This window comes from Dermacentor silvarum, chromosome 8 (genome assembly GCF_013339745.2).
Source record: "Dermacentor silvarum isolate Dsil-2018 chromosome 8, BIME_Dsil_1.4, whole genome shotgun sequence".
Classification (NCBI taxonomy): Eukaryota; Metazoa; Arthropoda; class Arachnida; order Ixodida; family Ixodidae; genus Dermacentor; species Dermacentor silvarum.
This window is the reverse complement of record NC_051161.1, coordinates 127,732,750-127,751,092: the sequence shown is the minus strand read 5'-3', so window position 1 is coordinate 127,751,092 and position 18,343 is coordinate 127,732,750. Positions and strand designations below refer to the sequence as shown.

The following is an 18,343-nucleotide window of genomic DNA, read 5'->3' as shown; positions in this document are numbered from 1 at the left end:
TATCTCTGCCAACCTGCCCGCATTACAGTTGAGAATCGCTTGCGAAGCAATTCTGATTTGATTAACACTGTCACGCATTGACAATTAAAAAAAAGGTCCGTATCTTTAATGTTCTCTCAGATACGTATCTCGTGTTGTTCGATAATTTTTTGTTGTTGTTGTTTTGTTTTATTTTGTTTTGTTTAGCGTAGCCAGATCTCAGAAAATGCTTTGTTCAATGATTTTGGTCTGGCGGTTTGTGGAGCATTCGGAGGGTGCTTGCTTTGTCCGGAGTGTTTGGCGTTGTTGTTTCTCGGTCGTTCCAATGGACATTCTCAGGGCCGAGCCGCAAGAAAGACCACCGGCGGGAAACGCAGCAAAGCCTGCACCTCCAAACCGTCGATAGTTTGGAGGCGCATCCGGCGCATCCAATCTTCCGAGCTGCGTCGGACAGCTCGACTTCTGGATGCATTGTCGGGCGCCGGGGGGCTATTGCGCCACACCACGTGCCTTCATCGACGTGACGGGCGTCGATGAAGGCACGTGGTGTGGCCTGAGGCTTCTACCGTGCACAAGTTTACTAATAGTAAGTGAAGAATTATCGGTAACACATTATGACAACGCTGGCTAGCGTCTGGCCATCGGTGGATGTCTGGCCATCGGTGGATGGCCCCCCTTCGCTGCGTTCTTCGGAGCCCCACGGTTGATCACCGCCACGAATCAAGAATTAGACGCGGGTGACTTCAAGCTGCACCAGGCGCAAAAAGAATGCGACGCGGGTGACGTAAGCATCCGCCCCGCCTCGCTCCTGCCGGCGAGTAGCCCAAAAAGGGATTTAAGGCAGAACCGGCCTTTTGTGAGAGGGAGTCGCCACCAGCCTCCCCGTCAGGTCTGGTGCGCTCTTACTGCTATTACCTGCTATTACCTGCTATATCTGTTCATATCTGTACATACTGTATAAAGCTTTCGTCTCCGCTTCGTCTGCTCCAAGAGTCCATCTCTCGTCCTCGAACCCGAGTCGCAATAATATGCAATGCGGGTATGCGCCAAACGTGAGTTTTTGCGTGAATAGACCACCACCGAAACTTGAGCCAATACAAGCTTCGCTTGAAAAAGTCGGCCCAACACGTGAACACGTCATGGAACGTTTAGTTTCTTCCACAGCCACGGTAACCATGCACGCGCTTAAAAAGACGAGTGTGTGGCCGCACTCGCACGTTGCAACGAAGAAGATAACATGTACGCGTTGCTATAAACAACCAAAGATAAGCGAGCCAATGACCATAAAATAAATGTGCACCAAATGGTTGGCAAGACTACCGGAAACTAAGCACACTGGGCCGAGTCAGGCGTGAGCTGAGTCGCGTGTTGGGCCCCCTTTCTTAGAAAAAAAAAAGCCGGCAGATCCCATGCCCTGTGGGAATCGATGTTATGCGAAGCCGTGTGCTGGGAGCCCACCAAGTTAACGAAATGAGCATGAGAGCACCAAGACGTAAGCGGCTGTTTCATGACCTACATGACACGCACTCATGTCATGACCTATCATTTATGTTCGAACCCATGTCAGTGCTTTTTGAGTGTTTATCATTTTCGCTGAGACATTGTCATTTTTGCTAAGTCATGCTCATGACTGACTTCTACCACCGTCCTTAAGGGTTTCCTTCACTTAGTACCCATGTCCGAACTCATTTCAGTGGTTTCTGAGTGTTAATCTCTTTAAATGCGAAGCATTTCTTGGCGAACATATGCCACTTTAACAGTATCTGTCTAGCTATCTATTTATCCGCTGACTTCTCGGTTCTCTCATGGTCGAAGTTAACTTGATAGGTACCAAAATGGGTATAGTATGACAAGAGTGTATGACGAACATAAATGATAGGGCATGACATGAATATCATGACGCGTGTGTCATGTAGGTCATGAAACAGTCGCCTACGTCTTGGTGCTTTCATGGTAGTTTCGTTAATTTGGTATGTACCAAAATTGGCATAGTATGACAAGAGTGTGTGGCGAACATAAATTATAGGTCATTACAAAAATGTCATGACTTGTGTATCATTTGGGTCCTGAAACAGCCCCCTACGTCTTGGTTCTCTCATGGTCGTTTCGTTAACTTGGCATGTAACTAGAATGGGTTCAGACATCGGTACTAAGTAGAGGAAATACTAAACGATAATGGTAAAAGTCATGAGCATGACTCAGCAAAATGACAAGTACTCAGCGAAAAAAATTTACACTCAAAGACCACTGAAATGGGTTAGGACGTGGGTACCAAGAGAAGGAAACACTACGGGATGATGGGAGTAGTCAGTCATGAGCAAGACTCCGCAAAATGTCAATGACTCAGCAAAAGTGATTAACACTGAAAAACCACTGGAATGGGTTCGGACGTGGGCACTAAGTGAAGAAAACACTAACGTATGACGGTAGAAGTCACAGTCATAAACATGACTCAGCAAAAATGGCTATGATTCAGCGAAAAAAGATTACTTAAAAACTACTCAACTGGGTTCGGACAAATGATAGGTCATGACACGCGTGTCATGTAGGTCATTAAACAGCCGCCTACGTCTCGGTGCTCCCATGGTCGTTTCGTTAACTTGGTAGGCTCCACGCACACTGCTTCGCATAACATCGATTCCCACATGGCGTGGTATCTGCTGGCTTTTTTTCGCTGAGTCATTGTCATTTTTGCTGAGTCATGCTCATGACTATGACTTCTACCATCATCCTTTAGTGTTTCCTTCACTTAGTGCCCACATCCAAAACCATTCCAGTGGTTTTTGAGTGTTAATCTTTTCGCTGAGTCATGGTCATTACTGTCATTATTGTCTTATACTATAATTATCGTTACTATGTAACTATCCTTGCACCCATTACCATAATTATTTCTAGATTCTTTGACACTTTGGGGGTATTTTTGCCCATGAAAGCGCCAAGACGTAGGTGGCATATGTCATACATGACACGCATATCATGACATTCATGTCATGACCCATCGTTTATGTTCGTCATACACTCTTGTCATACTATGCCAATTTTGGTACATACCAAGTTAACGAAACGACCGTGAGAGCACCAAGACATAGGCGGCTAGATAGATAGATATTCTAAACGTGGCAAATGTTCGCAACGAAATGCTTCGCATTTAAAAGCGAGGGGGGGGGGGGGGGGGGGGGGGGGACGTCTTCGCCGAGAGTTGGCTTGCCTGACGGCGCCGTGCGCGATGTTGCTTCCGTCGCCCGCGACTTGTCCTGTCATGTGAACCTAGCTTTCGAGGCTGGGATACCTACACGAAAGCGTTTGTCCCGATGCAGTTTGTAGCAGACCTCCTTTCCCAGGCTATAATCATTGCACTATGTGCAAGATGGGAGCTTTCAGAAGTGCACCTGCGCCTTCTATATACTCTAGGCCGGTGGTCTCAAGACAACTTGCTTTCGAGCATTCGTGCTTAGGTACGACTGCCCATCAGAAATTTATTTATTTATTTATTTATTTATTTATTATTTATTTATTTATTTATTTATTTATTTATTTATTTATTTATTTATTTATTTATTTATTTATTTATTTATTTTGTACTGAAGGCGACTGACCACGCTTCGATGTCTGGGAAAAGAAGACGACAAAGAGTGTGCTTGTTGTTGACGCTCTAGCTCACGCTCGCCGGTAACCAGACCTGCCTTTCAGGTAGCCTTCTGTAACGCCACATCCAGGCCTGCTTGAAGACCAACACCCCCATTTTAAGTGGTGGAGGTAGCGGGGTACTGTTCATCCTGGAACTTCGCAGCCGGACGCTACCATCTGCTTTCACTATGACTGATCCTGGCCCATCGCAAGCTGCTCCCATGCCAACGACAATCCACAGTGCTGGCGTGCCCCGACAACGCGACCCACCTGTATTTAGCGGCACCGACGACCAGGACGTCGAGGATTGGATCGCAGAGTACGAACGAGTGAGCTCTTGTAACAAATGGGATGACCGCGCCAAGCTCACGAACGTTCACTTTTACATCACTAATGTAGCCGGCCTCTGGTTCAAAAACCATGAAACCGAAATCACGAACTGGCTCGACCTTCACGGCAGCCGTCGCGGAGGTCTTCGGTCGCCCCGCCGTGCGCCGGCTTCGCGCGGAACAGCGCTTGCGCAGTCGAGTCCAACGCAGGGAGGAGACGTTTACAAACTACATCGAAGATGTTCTCTCCCTGTGCAAGCGCGTCGACCCATCTCTCACCGAAGGAGAAAAAATAAAGCAAATCATCAAAGGAGTCGACGACGACGCATTTCAGATGCTTGTCGCTGGGAACCCCCCGACGGTAGCCGACGTGATATAACTCTGCCAGACTTACGACGAGCTGCGAAAGCAGCGTGCATCGACGCGCCGTGCTGCTCAAGATACAGCAGACATTTCCACCCTTGCCAGCGACGCCACTGCCGATCACACCGTTTTGCTACCACACATAAAGCAGTTCATCCGCGAGAAAGTTGCACGTCAACTTTCCCTTGTCGGCCACACACCTGAGTCAGCGCCGTCATCTTTAGACCCACCTCTTCGTCAGGTCATTGAGATGCAAGTCGCCCAGGCACTACCAGCTGCCCCTCCGTCGTTGCCTGTCCCTACGCCATTAACTTACGCTGCCGTTCTTGCCAGACCACAGGCTCCATCTCTTTCTGGCGCCTACCGGACCGGGTCCTTCTACACGTCGCCGCCACCCTCACGCACGGTGCCCCATCCTTCTTCGCCCACCGGGCCATCTGTTGTGAATCCGTGACGCACCATTGATAACCGGCCCATATGCTTCGCATGTGGTCTTGCGTGCCATATAGCCCGCCACTGTCACCGTCGCAGCTTCCGCTCTCAACATGGTGTGGCTTCGGCAACCTATCAAGGTGCTCAGCACTCACCACGAGTTCCTTCTCCTGTCGCCGACCCGTTTTCTACACGCCGCCCGTATGACTCACGCCGGTCATCTTCTCCCCGTCGCCGATCCATCTCCCCGATGCTTCACCGACCTAGCCCCGCACGAGAGGAAAACTAACAGCCGCAGTTTCCGAAGCAAGAACTGCGCCGTCATCGAACTCTCCAAGACCACATTTTTACCCGCCTAACGAAATTGATTTATTGGTAGAAGGTATCGCCGTACGTGCACTTGTCGACACAGGAGCTGTTGTTTCTGTAATTATCGAAAACTTGTGCCGCGATCTGAGAAAAGTGACCACCCCGCTTACCGATGTTTCCCTGCGTACGGCGACCTCACATCACGTCAAGCCTACCGCTCAGTGCACAGCCCGTGTAATTATTCAAAATGTTATGTATGCCGTTAAGTTTGTCGTCCTGCCCCGATCATCCTACGACGTAATCCTAGGATGGGATTTTCTGTCTGCTCATCAAGCCCTCGTGGACTGCGCTCGTGCCGAACTCACATTGTCGACGCCGTGCCCTGACCTCGACGACCACACTCCCCCTAAAGTGTTTGCCGCGGCTGACGTCCACATCGCCCCTTTGTCCGTCGTTCTGGTGCCGGTGTTTTCGCCTGCCGCCACCAACTCACCTGTTTTGTTTTCGCCATCTGCAGCTCCTGCTCGGCGCCGCAACTTCCTCCTCCCGTGGGCTGTCATCAACTTCTGCAATGGTTCTGCGGCTATCTACGTGTGCAATGTATCTGCATGTCCGTCACTTCTACTACGCGGCGAGTGTCTGGGGAGCTTCGAGACTTTTGACTGCCTTTTCGAGGATGCAATGCTTGGAGATAAGGCATCACTACCGATTTGTGCCGTCGTTCCTGCCGCTGGCACCGATGATCCTGTCGACATATTCTTAAATGCCGTCGATTCCGCCCTCACACCTGCGCAGCACAAGGAGATCGTGCAACTACTGCAGCATTTTCGAGCCTCCTTCGACCACAACCAGTCTTCCTTAGGTCGAACATCAGCAGTTCTTCATCGGATCAATACCGCTCAACAAGCCCCTTTGCGCCAGCGCCCATACCGTGTGTCGACTGCAGAACGCCGTGTCATTGATGAGCAGGTAGACGATATGCTGAAACGTGGAATAATCCAGCCCTCCAGCAGTCCCTGGGCCTCTCCAGTTGTGCTGGTAAAGAAAAAGGACGGATCCATCAGGTTCTGCGTGGATTACCGCCGTCTTAATCGAATAACCCGCAAGGATGTGTACCCTCTACCACGCATCGACGATGCCCTGGACTGCCTACAGGGAGCAGAATTCTTCTCGTCCTTAGATCTGCGCTCGGGATACTGGCAGGAGGCCGATCGCGAAAAAACGGCTTTTGTGACGCCCGATGGCCTGTATGAGTTCACAGTCGTGCCCTTCGGCCTCTGCAACGCGCCTGCTACTTTCGAGCGCATGATAGACCCATCCTTCGAGGCCTCAAGTGGCATATTTTCCTGTGTTATTTAGACGACATTGTGGTCTTTTCCTCCGATTTTGCGTCCCATCTAACTCGCCTCGAACAAGTGCTCGCTTGCCTCTCAGCTGCAGGACTGCAACTGAACTTGAAGAAATGCCACTTCGCCGCTCGAAAGCTTACGATTCTAGGTCATGTTGTTTCGAAGGACGGTATTCTCCCCGACCCTGCCAAACTTACAGCCGTTTCCGCATTTCCCAAACCAAGTACCATGAAAGATATCCGCAGCTTTATCGGCCTATGTTCTTATTTCCGACGCTTTATCCGCAATTTCGCTATGATCATCAAACCTTTGACCAAGCTCCTCGCTGGCAGTAATAACCTTTCGGCTTGGTCTCCTGCTTGCGACGACGCTTTCAACGAATTGCGCCGTCTCATTACGTCGCCTCCTATACTGCGACACTTCGACCCCTCTGCACCCACTGAGATCCACACGGACGCCAGCGGTGTCGGGTTCGGCGCTATTCTTGCTCACCGGAAAGATGGGTTTGAAGAGTACGTCGTTGCCTATGCAAGCCGAACTCTCAACAAAGCCGAAAGGCAACTATTCGGTGACTGAAAAAGAATGTCTTGCCATAATTTGGGTCATAGAGAAATTTCGTCCTTACGTGTACGGGCGCCCATTTGACGTAGTGACCGACCACCACGCCCTGTGCTGGTTGTCGTCACTGAAAGATCCAAGTGGTCGCCTCGCTCGATGGGCATTGCGCCTCCAGGAATATGACATCCGCGTCGTGTATCGCTCTGGTCGGAAACATTCGGATGCAGACGCCCTCTCCCGTTCACCCTTGCCTCCCGACCCTGTCTGCTTCACAAATACTACCTGCGATACCACCGCTCTTGCCATCTCTGAGATGCCATCTGAGCAGCGCAAGGACACGTGGGTGGCTTCCATTCTAGACTTTTAGTCTGGCCGGACTTCTGCTCCCACTTCTCGGACATTACGTCGGCAGGCTGAGCACTTCACCACTCGGGAAGACGTGCTGTACCGCCGGAATTACACCCCCGGCGGCCGTAAGTGGCTCCTCGTCATTCCCCGCCACCTGCGCTCCGAAATCTGCTCCACTTTCCACGACGACCCCCAATGTGGCCACGCAGGTTTCCTGAAGACGTATTCACGTATTAGGCTTCGGTACTACTGACGTGGCGTGTACCGTTATGTTCGACAGTATGTTCGGTCATGTTCCACGTGCCAGCGACGCAAGACTCCTCCTCAACACGCCGCCGGCCCCTTATTACCTCTGCCATGCCCCGCCCGACCATTTGACCGCGTCGGCATCGACATCTACGGTCGTCCCCTTCCCAGTACACCAGATGGTAACCGTTGGTTAATCGTTGCCGTCGATCACCTCACACGGTATGCCGAAACTTCACCTCTTCCGTCGTCCACAGCAAAAGACGTTGCCACTTTCATTCTTCACAATCTCGTCCTTCGTCATGGAGCTCCTCGAGAGTTGCTGAGTGACCGTGGTCGTGTGTTCCTCTCCGACGTCATCGCAGCATTGCTTCGTGAATGCCGCATCGTTCACCGCACCACCAGTGCCTATCACCCACAGACCAACGGGATGACAGAACGTTTTAACCGAACCCTGGCGACATGCTTTCTATGTATGTCTCGTGAGACCACTCCAGTTGGGACCGAGTGCTACCTTTTGTTACGTATGCTTATAACACCGCCATTCAAAGCACAACTGGATTCTCCCCTTTCTTTCTTCTACACGGCCGCGAACCTTCTTGTACCATGGACAGTATTCTTTTATACCGACCCGACGCCTCCGAGTCCACGACTCTATCTCAAGCAGCTACATATACGCTGAAGAATGCGGCCAACTTGCACGCTCATTCACATCACAAGACCAGTGACGTCAGAAGCAACACCACGATGCATCCGCTACAACTACGTCCTATGCTCCTGGCTCGCTTGTCTGGCTACGTGTCCCGTCCACTACTCCTGGCCTTTCAACGAAGCTGGTCTCCAAGTATCAGGGACCATATCGTGTACTTCAACAAACATCTCCGGTGAACTATCTCATCGAGCCGTTAGAACCGTCTTCTGACCATCGTCGTTGCGGCCAAGAAATTGTCCACGTGTCCAGTCTCAAGCAGTGCTACGATCCCCCTATGTTTTCTTGCCCCTAGGTTGCCAGGATGGCTCCTTATTCCTTTGAAAACAGATTAAAAGGACTTGAAACGGGGTTTACTTATCGGTCCTTTCTTTCTGTTGCGCCACCGCAGACATGGCGTTGTCATCGTCGCCAAACACCACCTCATCCTCAGCTTTAGTCTCTCCTCACGGCGAATAAAAACGAAACTTTGCCCGATACCGCCAGTGGGGATCAAACTCGTGTGCCCCTGCGGGAATGTGGGGTTAGGTTAGAAGCCGGGCACGCTGATTGCCAATCTTTGGTGTCTAGCACTTTACCCCCAAATACTTCACACGCGCAATGCACAAATTCCCCCAGCATATTCATGTGGATATTAATGCGGATGAGGGCGACGTTGTATGCTCTGAAACGAATCTGTTCTTGAGGAAATGGCGCTGTCCGCTATCTCTTTGTTTCCCTTTGTATCACTTTTATTATGCTTTCTCAAAAGTATACTTTTAGGTGAAATATATTGGTATGCAACAGCTCACAGCAGGTTAAAGTTCGCAGGAAATTTATCAGACTAATCTTTCCGTATTGGTATCCGCGTTTTGGGTCGTATATGACACACTGCACCCTAAATAAAAGAAATGCTAAAACTGTACTTGCATTTTAATATAAAACAAGTTCTGAAGCCCTGTACTGACTTAACTACGGTTGAACGATTCCTTATAAGAAATGACGACCCTGCACATCTGTGTAGGTCTGCGCTTCTATCGCAGGTCCACGAGCCATTATTAGGTCGAAACGGACCCCAACACCTCCCAACAAAACAACCAACTGGTTTTTCCCATTCCTTGTCAGCAACCATTCTACGCCAGGCGAGCGCACGCCGTGGTAGCGTAGTGGCTTATTCGTTGCGCTGCTAAGGCCGAGGGCGCGAGATGCGATCCCGATGGCGGCGACCGCATTTCCGTAGGAGCGAATTACAAAAACGACCGTGTACTACTGTGCATAGGGTACATGTTAAAGAAAGCCAGGGGCTTAAATTAATTCGGAGTCCCCCGCTACGGCGTACCTCATAATCATATCGGGGTTTTGGCACGTAAAGCCGCAGACTCTAATCTGACTCTATGCCAGGCAGTTGACAAGGTACACAAAGCGACGGTGTGCCTTGTCGCCGTCGCAAGACCCAATAACGGCTCTCTTCACAGCACAGAGGGCAGCGGGAGGCCCGGTGACCTATCAGTAAGGCACCGCTCGCTGAGAAGGAAACTGTGTTGGACGCAACGACTTCCGCTGGATGACGTCAGCGCACACTTCAGAACACCGCACCCGTGCACTTGACTAGTGTGTTCGGAGAAGTACCTACGACAGAAGCGAGAATGTGCAAAATACGGGAACGTGCCGATGTGCCTATACTCACAGTGTTCGTCCATGAGCGGCTCGGGAAAGCTCTCGCAGGCGCCGAGCAGCGTCACCACCAGGCGGCTGATGTAACCGGCGCTGTTCTGCCGGTACGCCTCCACGGCCTGGAAGTATGTGCGAAAGCATGGTGCATGCTGCGACTTCGCCTATGATCATTACAGTAAAAATAATTGAACACTCGCTTTCCTAAAACTGACGGAGGATGCACGTGACTGCGTTTTCATATCCTTCGAAGAAAATAATGAGGCCACCGACAACCGAGTGCTAAGGCACATAAGCATGTTTCCCATGGTTTCTGTAGTGCCACGTTTTCACTGTACGTGACTGAAGTGAAGACCAATCCGATGACACGGTCATCAGGCATTCTGTTATATGCGTGACTGTGTTGGTGTGCAATATCTGCTAGTGCTTTGATAGTGACACAAACTCCCGGTACTATACAGTGACACGAACTTTGTTTGTCTCACGTTTCTTACATTAAAGACATTGTACTTACGTTATGAGCTTACCCTAGCTTCATAAATAACACTGTCGGAATAACGAATGGGACATTTTTACTGATTGTACACTTTTTCAGACGGAAAAGAGGTAAGAACAAAGACTTGTGGTGACGCCCGTCTTGAGCATCCCGCACCAGCTCCCGGTTACATCGTAAATATCGCAGCGTCTCCTCGAAAAAGTTTTTTTTTTTTAAGCGAAGCTGTTATTGCGACTTGAACTGCTCGAAAACGTTATTTGCCAGTTTTCACGGTTTTATAAATGAACTAAACGACTCATAAAGTCTATATATTGAGGAAATGTGAGTATTGTTATCTGCAATAAGCAGCTAAATTTTCAAATGTCTGATCAAATGTGGGTCAAATGAAAATTGTTAAACCCGCGTTTTTGACCCACCGTTAAGCGTTATATCAAATGCTTAAAAATTTATCTTCAGTGCGATCACAATAAATGGAAGAGATTTGATATTTTGAAGAAATGGAGACAATATTATGGGCAACGGATGGCGAAAGCTTGGAATTTCTAGGGTAATTAGGTACTTTAAAATAATTAGTGAATACTCGTCTTCTCCCAATGTTACATAGAATCCTATGTTGCACAACGTTTACATTTGGCGAAAATATGGGGTACGCTATGTGTAATGCGTGCGCAAAATCCATAGTGTTTTGGTTGATTGCGTCCTCTGCAATAAATTGTGTAATGAAGTATTACAGAGCATATATATTTAACAATTACAAGCGGCGCCAAACTTTGTAAAAGCAGCCATTCCATACAACAAATGCCACCAAGACCAAATTTAGCAACTATGGGCGGACTAATATGGGAAATGTTTGGGCCAAGTTAAATGCGTATGAATGCAATAAACCTTTTACAAAAAAATATTTCGAAAGTGTTTCGAAATGTCGCGCTGCCGTTATTAGCTGCGTTTCCCCGTGCCCCAAGCTGGTCTTCTGGGCATTCGTTGAGTAGTATAGCCTCCCACTGCTCTGGGGTTTTTATTTTAGCATTGTGGTTGATGCTGTGTGTGACATCGTTTGTAGCTGATGGGCAGGTCCATATAATGTGATGGCGGTCTGCACGTGGGGTATTGCATAATTTACAGTGTGACGACAATGCTTCCGGGTGTATTCGTTGCATGAGTAGTGGTGTAGGGAAGGTGTTTGTTTGTAGAAGTCTCCATGTAGTTTCTTGGTGTATGTTTAATGATTTGACAGGAGGAGGGTACTTAGAGTGAGTGTTTCTATAGTATTCGAGGATTTCTCCGTAAGTAGTCATTTGTTCGTATTGGGACACTGTTCTTTCTTGATATGGTTCTGGGGGGCGTCGTTCTGTTTGGGCTGTGGCCTGTCCGGCTGGCGGAGGACGTCGCTACGGTTCAAGGCATGGCCTGCATGTGACGGAGAGGGGAGCTCTAGCCTCCCGGTCTCTCGGTTCCCCTTTCGAACCCAGCAAGGACTCTTCTATAAAGATGTTTTATCTCTCTCTCTCTCCCAGTGCCCCGAGAGAATAATGACTTGCACAAACTTTATGTTTGGTAAATATGTGTAACATCTTTAGTACAACGTGTCGCGAACTTTCAACGTTTCTGGCGCTATCACGAGCTTTGAAAATAATTCTTGAACCCTGCGTTTTCGCTCTTTCCGGCAGTCGTCGCCGTAGCACTATTAGTATAGTGCAACGCAGTGTTTCCAGTAGTTACACAAAGCTCTCCCGATGTCCTCGGTTAATTACTTAGGCATCGCGTTGATGTTTGCTGAAAGAAAGCGCAAGGTAATGTGAAGAATCGGTAATGTGTAGGGAAAGTGCAAACTCTGTAGCTTAGGTGCGGTCCTTGCAATAAATTACGTATGCAAGATCTCCCGAGCGCTATTAGTCTGTTTTACGAGCAGCGCAACATTTATCCCGTTGTCTTGGCATAACAGAAAATGCCACCAAGATCAAAGTTATCTAATACGTGAGGGAAACGACTTCAAATTAGTGTCCGAAGCGAAAGACCTGCCCATGAATTTCAACTTCTGTAAAGGAATTCCTTCGTCACACGCTCGAAAGTGTTATGATAACATTTTACGCTTTGTTTTCCTGTGTCCCGAGGGAACTATATTTGTTATACACAGTTTATATTTCGCGAAAATAAGGGGCACGTTATAGGTCATGTGTAGGCAAAATTGAAAGGGTTTCGGGTAATCGTCCTTTGCCATGAATTACGTCATCATAGAATATGTGATTGACGTTTACGAGCGGTCCGAAATTTTGCACGCCACGGTGGCATAAGTACACATGCCGCCAAGATGAAACTAGGCCACAACGAGAGGACCACTATGGCAAATCTGTGCGCAAAGGTAAATGTGTGCGGATCAAATACAGTTTTTGGAATTCTCAATCGAGTGTCGAGCAAGTGTCACGCTGCCGTTGTGAGCCGCGTTTCACAATGAGCCAAAGGAACTTTGCATTACACAATCTTTATATTTGACAGAAATTGGGGACATGTCAAGTGCAACACGTGTCCCGAAATTTTAAGCTTACCGACTCAATTAAGAGGGATGCCAACAATTCCTGAACCCTCATTTTTTCGGTATTGGATTGCGTTATACGACGTTCACCCAGTGCTCTCGATGAACTAAACGAGGCACCTTGTTTCTGCTTGGTGAAAGCAAGCGACATAATAGATTATGTGTAGGCAAAGTTCAAAGTGGGTGGACGTATTGCGGTTTTTGCAATAAGTTGCGTATGGAAGCGCTCCGAAACGTTATGAGTGTTTTACGAGAGCGCAGAAGTTTGTCGTTTTATCTGACAGAAAAATAAATGCCACGGAGAATGCGTTCAGCGAAAGTGAGGGAAAGGTTATGTCAAATTCGTGTGCCAAGTTAAATGTATGTGGAATAATAGTGTAGTTGCAAAAAAAAAAAAACAGGTAAGTGTGAGAAAGTGTCACACTGCCGTTATCAGCTATACTTCCCAGTAACGCGAGATAACTAATTTTACACCAAGTTTATGTTTGCTGGAAACGTGCGTCATGTTCAGTGCATTATGTGACGAAAATACAACGTTCCTGGTTTCGGTTAGAAGTGTAAACTAGTTCCCGAACCTTTTCTCTCTCTCTCTCTCTCTCTCTCTCTCTCTCTCTTTGCGTTATTCAAGGTTCGTAAGGTTTCCCTGGTGTCCTCGATTAACTACAAAAGGCACCTTGTCTATATTTGTTTAAAACTATAGGCAGTTTATAGGTAAGGTGCAACCGAAGTCCAAAGTGCGTGGACAAATTACGGCCTTATCAGTGGTTTACGTATAGAGGCTATCCGGAGAGTTAGAACTGCGTTTAAGGAACAAAGCAGAATTTAACCTGCTGCTATGGGATAAAATAAAAGCGCCAGCGAGATCAGATTTAGTGAAAATGGCGGGATCATTATAGCCAATGTTATCGCCAAGTGAAATGTGTGCCGATATTACACCATCTGCAAAATTTCTTTGTGGAGCAGCCAAAGAACCTTATATGGTGGTAAATGTTAATGGGCCTAATCATATAAGGGAACGTTTTCAAATTTGTGGTTTAATTACATGCAACCGAAATTTTTATTGAAACTGCTCGAAAGAAACAGCTTCGCTGGAAATTGGTTTGGGATTATGCAAGACCACAGAAGTGTGTAAGTTATTATTTTTTCAATAAACAATTATCGGGTAGGCTGTAGCCGCAGTCGGGTACGTGGTCGCAACCCCAGTGGGACGAGGAGGAGGAAGGTAAGTTTATGGCCTATACCCAATAAAAGGTTTTCAGCTGCTTTCCTTTAATTATTTTATTCCACTGCTCTCTGAAGCACGGAACGACTAAAATTTCGTGGGCCATTCGGGCGCTAGTTGTCGACAAGTAGACAGCGCTAGGGTATACGGTAGGCATTCATTGCTCCGATGTGTCGGTGCAAAAGGGGCGCGTAGCTTGTCTCTTCCAGAGAAATAATCTAGGGGCGCCTTTAACGACCGAGGATCCACGGGAGGTCCACGGGCTGCCAAAATACTTTCTGCGAATTCCTTGCCTCTTACAGGGTTCTGGCTTGCGGTGTACCGTGGACTCGATATGAATTAGCGAAAAAAAAATGATTACCTAAGGACCATAACAAGATCACGACAGTACCCGTGAGCTCAAACGAAGCCTGTCGCGTGCGCGTAAACATCACTATTGAGCGCAAAATGCGGGCCTGAGCTCAAGTTCCTGCGGTATATGAAGGAGCTCTCACCTTGGCAGGGATGCGCAGGCACTCGGCGCGGTTCAGGGTGGCCTCGTAACGCACAGCGGCGGCGTCCACAAGTGAGCACCGGATGTCGGGCTCCAGGGCACTGCGGTTCAATGCCTCTTAACATTGTGAGGTGCGCTCTCGTACGTAGAAAGCTCTACAAAAACGTTCCGAAGTGACTTATGGAAACAGGCTTCAGTGTGAAAAACATGTTGGCTACTGCTGCTGAGGCCGCAATCTAGCAGCTATTGTAGAACATGAATGTAATGAAACATGCCGGCTCCCTTCTGGCCTTCCCGTCTCGCATTCGCGACAAACTGCACGTTTCAACATATCACAACGCCAAGCGACGCGCAGAGGTTTGTCCAACGTGACACGTTAACGTTGGCAGTCGAACGCCTCCAAAACCAAATTAAATTACTTGTATAATGATGGAGTTCGTATGTGCTGGTCGAAATTCTATCTGCCATGTGTATTGTAGAAGCATCTGTAGCAAATATCCGTAAAATAATTTCGCCACTGCAGCAAAGGAATATAGGGCGTTGCTCGAGGACTGGTTTCTTTCTTTAGAAGGAACGCACTTATACCAGCGCCGCCACTTCCCTCTGTAGCCGACACAGAGCGGTGGTGCTACGTTGAATATAGGAAACGCCACCGTGCAGGAAATGTCCGGATACCGTTTTAGCGGTGACAGCCGCTAAAACGGTATCTCCAACCGATGACTACCTCCAAGACTACCTCTGACTACCAAGACTACCTCCAACCGACGTGATGCTCTGTTCTGAAAGATCGTCCAGACCACCAATTACGGGATGGAGATTCAACCAAGAATTTTGACGAGGCAGACGATGGCGGCATTCGACGCTCAGCATTCGCTCAGCAGCTGTACCTTGCGTCACTTCCGGATTCAACTATTGAGCATGCCGCAAACCTTGTGGCCATAGCTTCGGTTACAGTCGCACATTCCCTCTAACGAAGTGCAGAAGACAATTAGCGCCTTATTTCAGTAGGCATCTCTTGAAGTCGCGCTAAATAAACACTATCTTTTGCCAAACGTGCTTAGCCTGCTCTATAGCGAGTGGTACAGTGCGCGATCTTTACAACGAAGGGACCTGTATAACGAAAGATTTTGGATATCCCAAGAATTTCGTTATGAAGGTATTCACTTGATATTTCCTTGCTTTCCTTCCAATATCAATATTCTTTCATCATTGTGAAACGTCTATGTTTATAACGAATACGTTAACGACAGTTAGTGTGGCTAAGACAACATTATCCGAATTTACTTACGCGCAAGATGTAAAGTATTGTTCCTTATTTCCGCGCCGAAGAATCAGCTGTGAACGGATTACATCTAAACGGACACTAATGAAAGATATTGTGTAGCTAGAATAAAAGATAAGTCTTGTATATTAACGAATTAGTAATTGAAAGCGAGAACAGAGCTTCCGTACGCGAGAAGATGATGCAAATGAAAAAAATCGGAGTGGTGCCACTTACTGTGAACTATGGTACCTCTGATGCAACGTCATCACTGGCTGATTCACTGAGAGTGGCAAAGCGAGATGTCCCATGCGGTTTACCTCTACAGTCGTCCTTTTAGGCGTGGGTGATTCAAATTGGTAGCAATTTTCTACGCAACGCGGCCACATACTGGCACGCGGAAAACGACTATAGACTTATAGACGAATAACTTATCGATATAATTCGGCTAAATGTTAATGCGAAAACATTATATACCTTATTACGCGAAAATCCGTTGGCGTCGGCGTGACCGAAAGATGGTACCAAAAAATGGTCAATGGCGCAAGGAGTAGAAACACGTCAAACAACGCTCGGACTGACGTCACATTTCGGCCTGGGTGGGAACCGAACCTATAGGCCTCCGGGGTGTGAGGCACGCTTCCCCGCCGCCACGGCGGCTCCACGGTTCTGGCTGACTAAAAGTGTGCCTAGTGCGCGCGTTCATGGGCGCGTTCATCCATGCAGTGAGCGCGTTCATGACTTTTCGAGAGAGAGAGAGAGAGAGTAAACGTTTATTCTGAGAAAGCGAAGTTTGTGCTTATTCGAGGTAGCCGCAAGCCATGGCCATCTCCCGTGCCCGTTCCATCAGGCTACACAGTTTCTTCGAAGTCCGGGTCTGTTAGCTTGGCCTCCCACTGCTCCTCGGTTGGTTTCCGAAGTCTACAAACGGTATAATGCTTTCGCATTCCCACATGTAAACAGTCTTAAGTGTCTGGGCCGAATTTTTTTCTGTGGTTTTCATTTGCCTACCTTACAAAATGTTATGAAGCAGCCCCTCCTGACAAACGTGTCTGCCAGAACAATAAAAAAAGTCGCAATGCGCCTCCTCAAGAAATACGTGTCAAGTAGTACGTGTCAATTAGTAGCCTGCTAACAGTAATACACGCGCTGGCCTAACGGTTAGTGCCGCAGGCGAGACTTTATTCCAGTAACCTTACTCTAAGCTAAGTACTCTATGTACTTGCCTCGGCAGGACGCTGATAGTGAAATTGGACGGTCGCAGCAGCCAGTACTCGTCGCTGGTCTGGATGAACGCGGGAATGGGCCACGGCCGCCGGTAAGACGGGATGTCACGCTGCGTAGGTACAAACTTTGAGTACTTTTTGAGCAGCGTGTGTCTGACTATTTCAGATGAATAAAAGTGCTCAAAAGCACTGGGTCATACATAATATTATAAAGCAGCGAATTTGTTCACTGGCGGGTGAACTTGCCCTGGCAAAGCTGAACTAGTATTTATGCCGAGTTAACTATAGCTCTGATGTTCGTATCTCAGATCCCTATCTGCAGCTGCGTCGCATTCTTTACCACTAGCTGAAACATCACTTTCCGGTCACCTGAGGCTCTGCGCGGAATTGGTTGGATGATTGATTGATTGATTGATTGATTGGATTGATTGGACAATTCGAAGCAACCTTGGAGCTATGAAAAGTATGGACAGCCGGGAGCCATGGTATGGTTGCATTCTTGAAAACCACACAGGTAAAGACGGGCCAAGCGCAAGAAATGTTACAAAGTAGAGCGCACGCTCACAACTTCATTTATCAAAAACAAAACACAATATATATATATATATATATATATATATATATATATATATATATATATATATGTTGTGTTTTGTTACTTCATACACCACCTGGTCAACCGTGAACAAAGAAAAACGCAAAGAACACCGGGATAGGCAATAATTTTTGCGACACGTGCTTCGAAGGTGCGCAAGTTATTCGTCTGTTAGTGATAATAATAGTCGGCTGACGCATGTGTCTCCTACTCTTCTGATACGGAATGACTCGATGATTTCACGATTTCTCTTTTCTATTTTCTTCGAATCTTCGTGTCTTCGAAGACCGGTCGGCCGCCCCATACTCCGCAATGCTCTGCCAGATGCAAATATGTCGCAGTTTCTAGCAACTTCTCAAGCTCCCTCAGTATCTTATTCACACACCGACCCCTTTCGGCGATGTTCGTTGTTCCTTAACTCATTGGCAAGTGGTAGACCATTACGATTAAGACTAATTACGTAATTAGGCGGAATGCAAGAAATTATCTAAGTATCTCCAAGCGACGGCAAACATAATTACCTTGCTTTGGCTCAGCTACATGGTATTTGCATATTTTTAAGGTTTTGCTAATGTTACATGAGACACTCTGTACAAAATGTGGAAATGTTTTTTCAGGAAA

At 47.7% G+C, this 18,343-nt stretch overlaps 2 protein-coding genes across 8 annotated transcripts in view; both read right to left on the bottom strand.

Annotated features, from left to right (window-relative positions):
• LOC119461693 (neprilysin-1) overlaps positions 1-18,343 on the bottom strand; it is a 559,943-nt gene that overhangs the window by 425,697 nt on the left and 115,903 nt on the right. The gene's annotated exons all lie outside the window — the stretch shown is intronic.
• LOC125947716 (beta-hexosaminidase subunit beta-like) overlaps positions 1-18,343 on the bottom strand; it is a 41,117-nt gene that overhangs the window by 22,661 nt on the left and 113 nt on the right. Inside the window, exons 2-4 of the mRNA XM_049672966.1 lie at positions 17,128-17,237; positions 14,642-14,741; positions 9,916-10,021 (exon numbers count right to left, since the gene is read on the bottom strand). Coding sequence (XP_049528923.1) covers positions 9,916-10,021; positions 14,642-14,741; positions 17,128-17,237 — 316 coding nt within the window. The remainder of the gene's footprint in view (positions 1-9,915; positions 10,022-14,641; positions 14,742-17,127; positions 17,238-18,343) is intronic.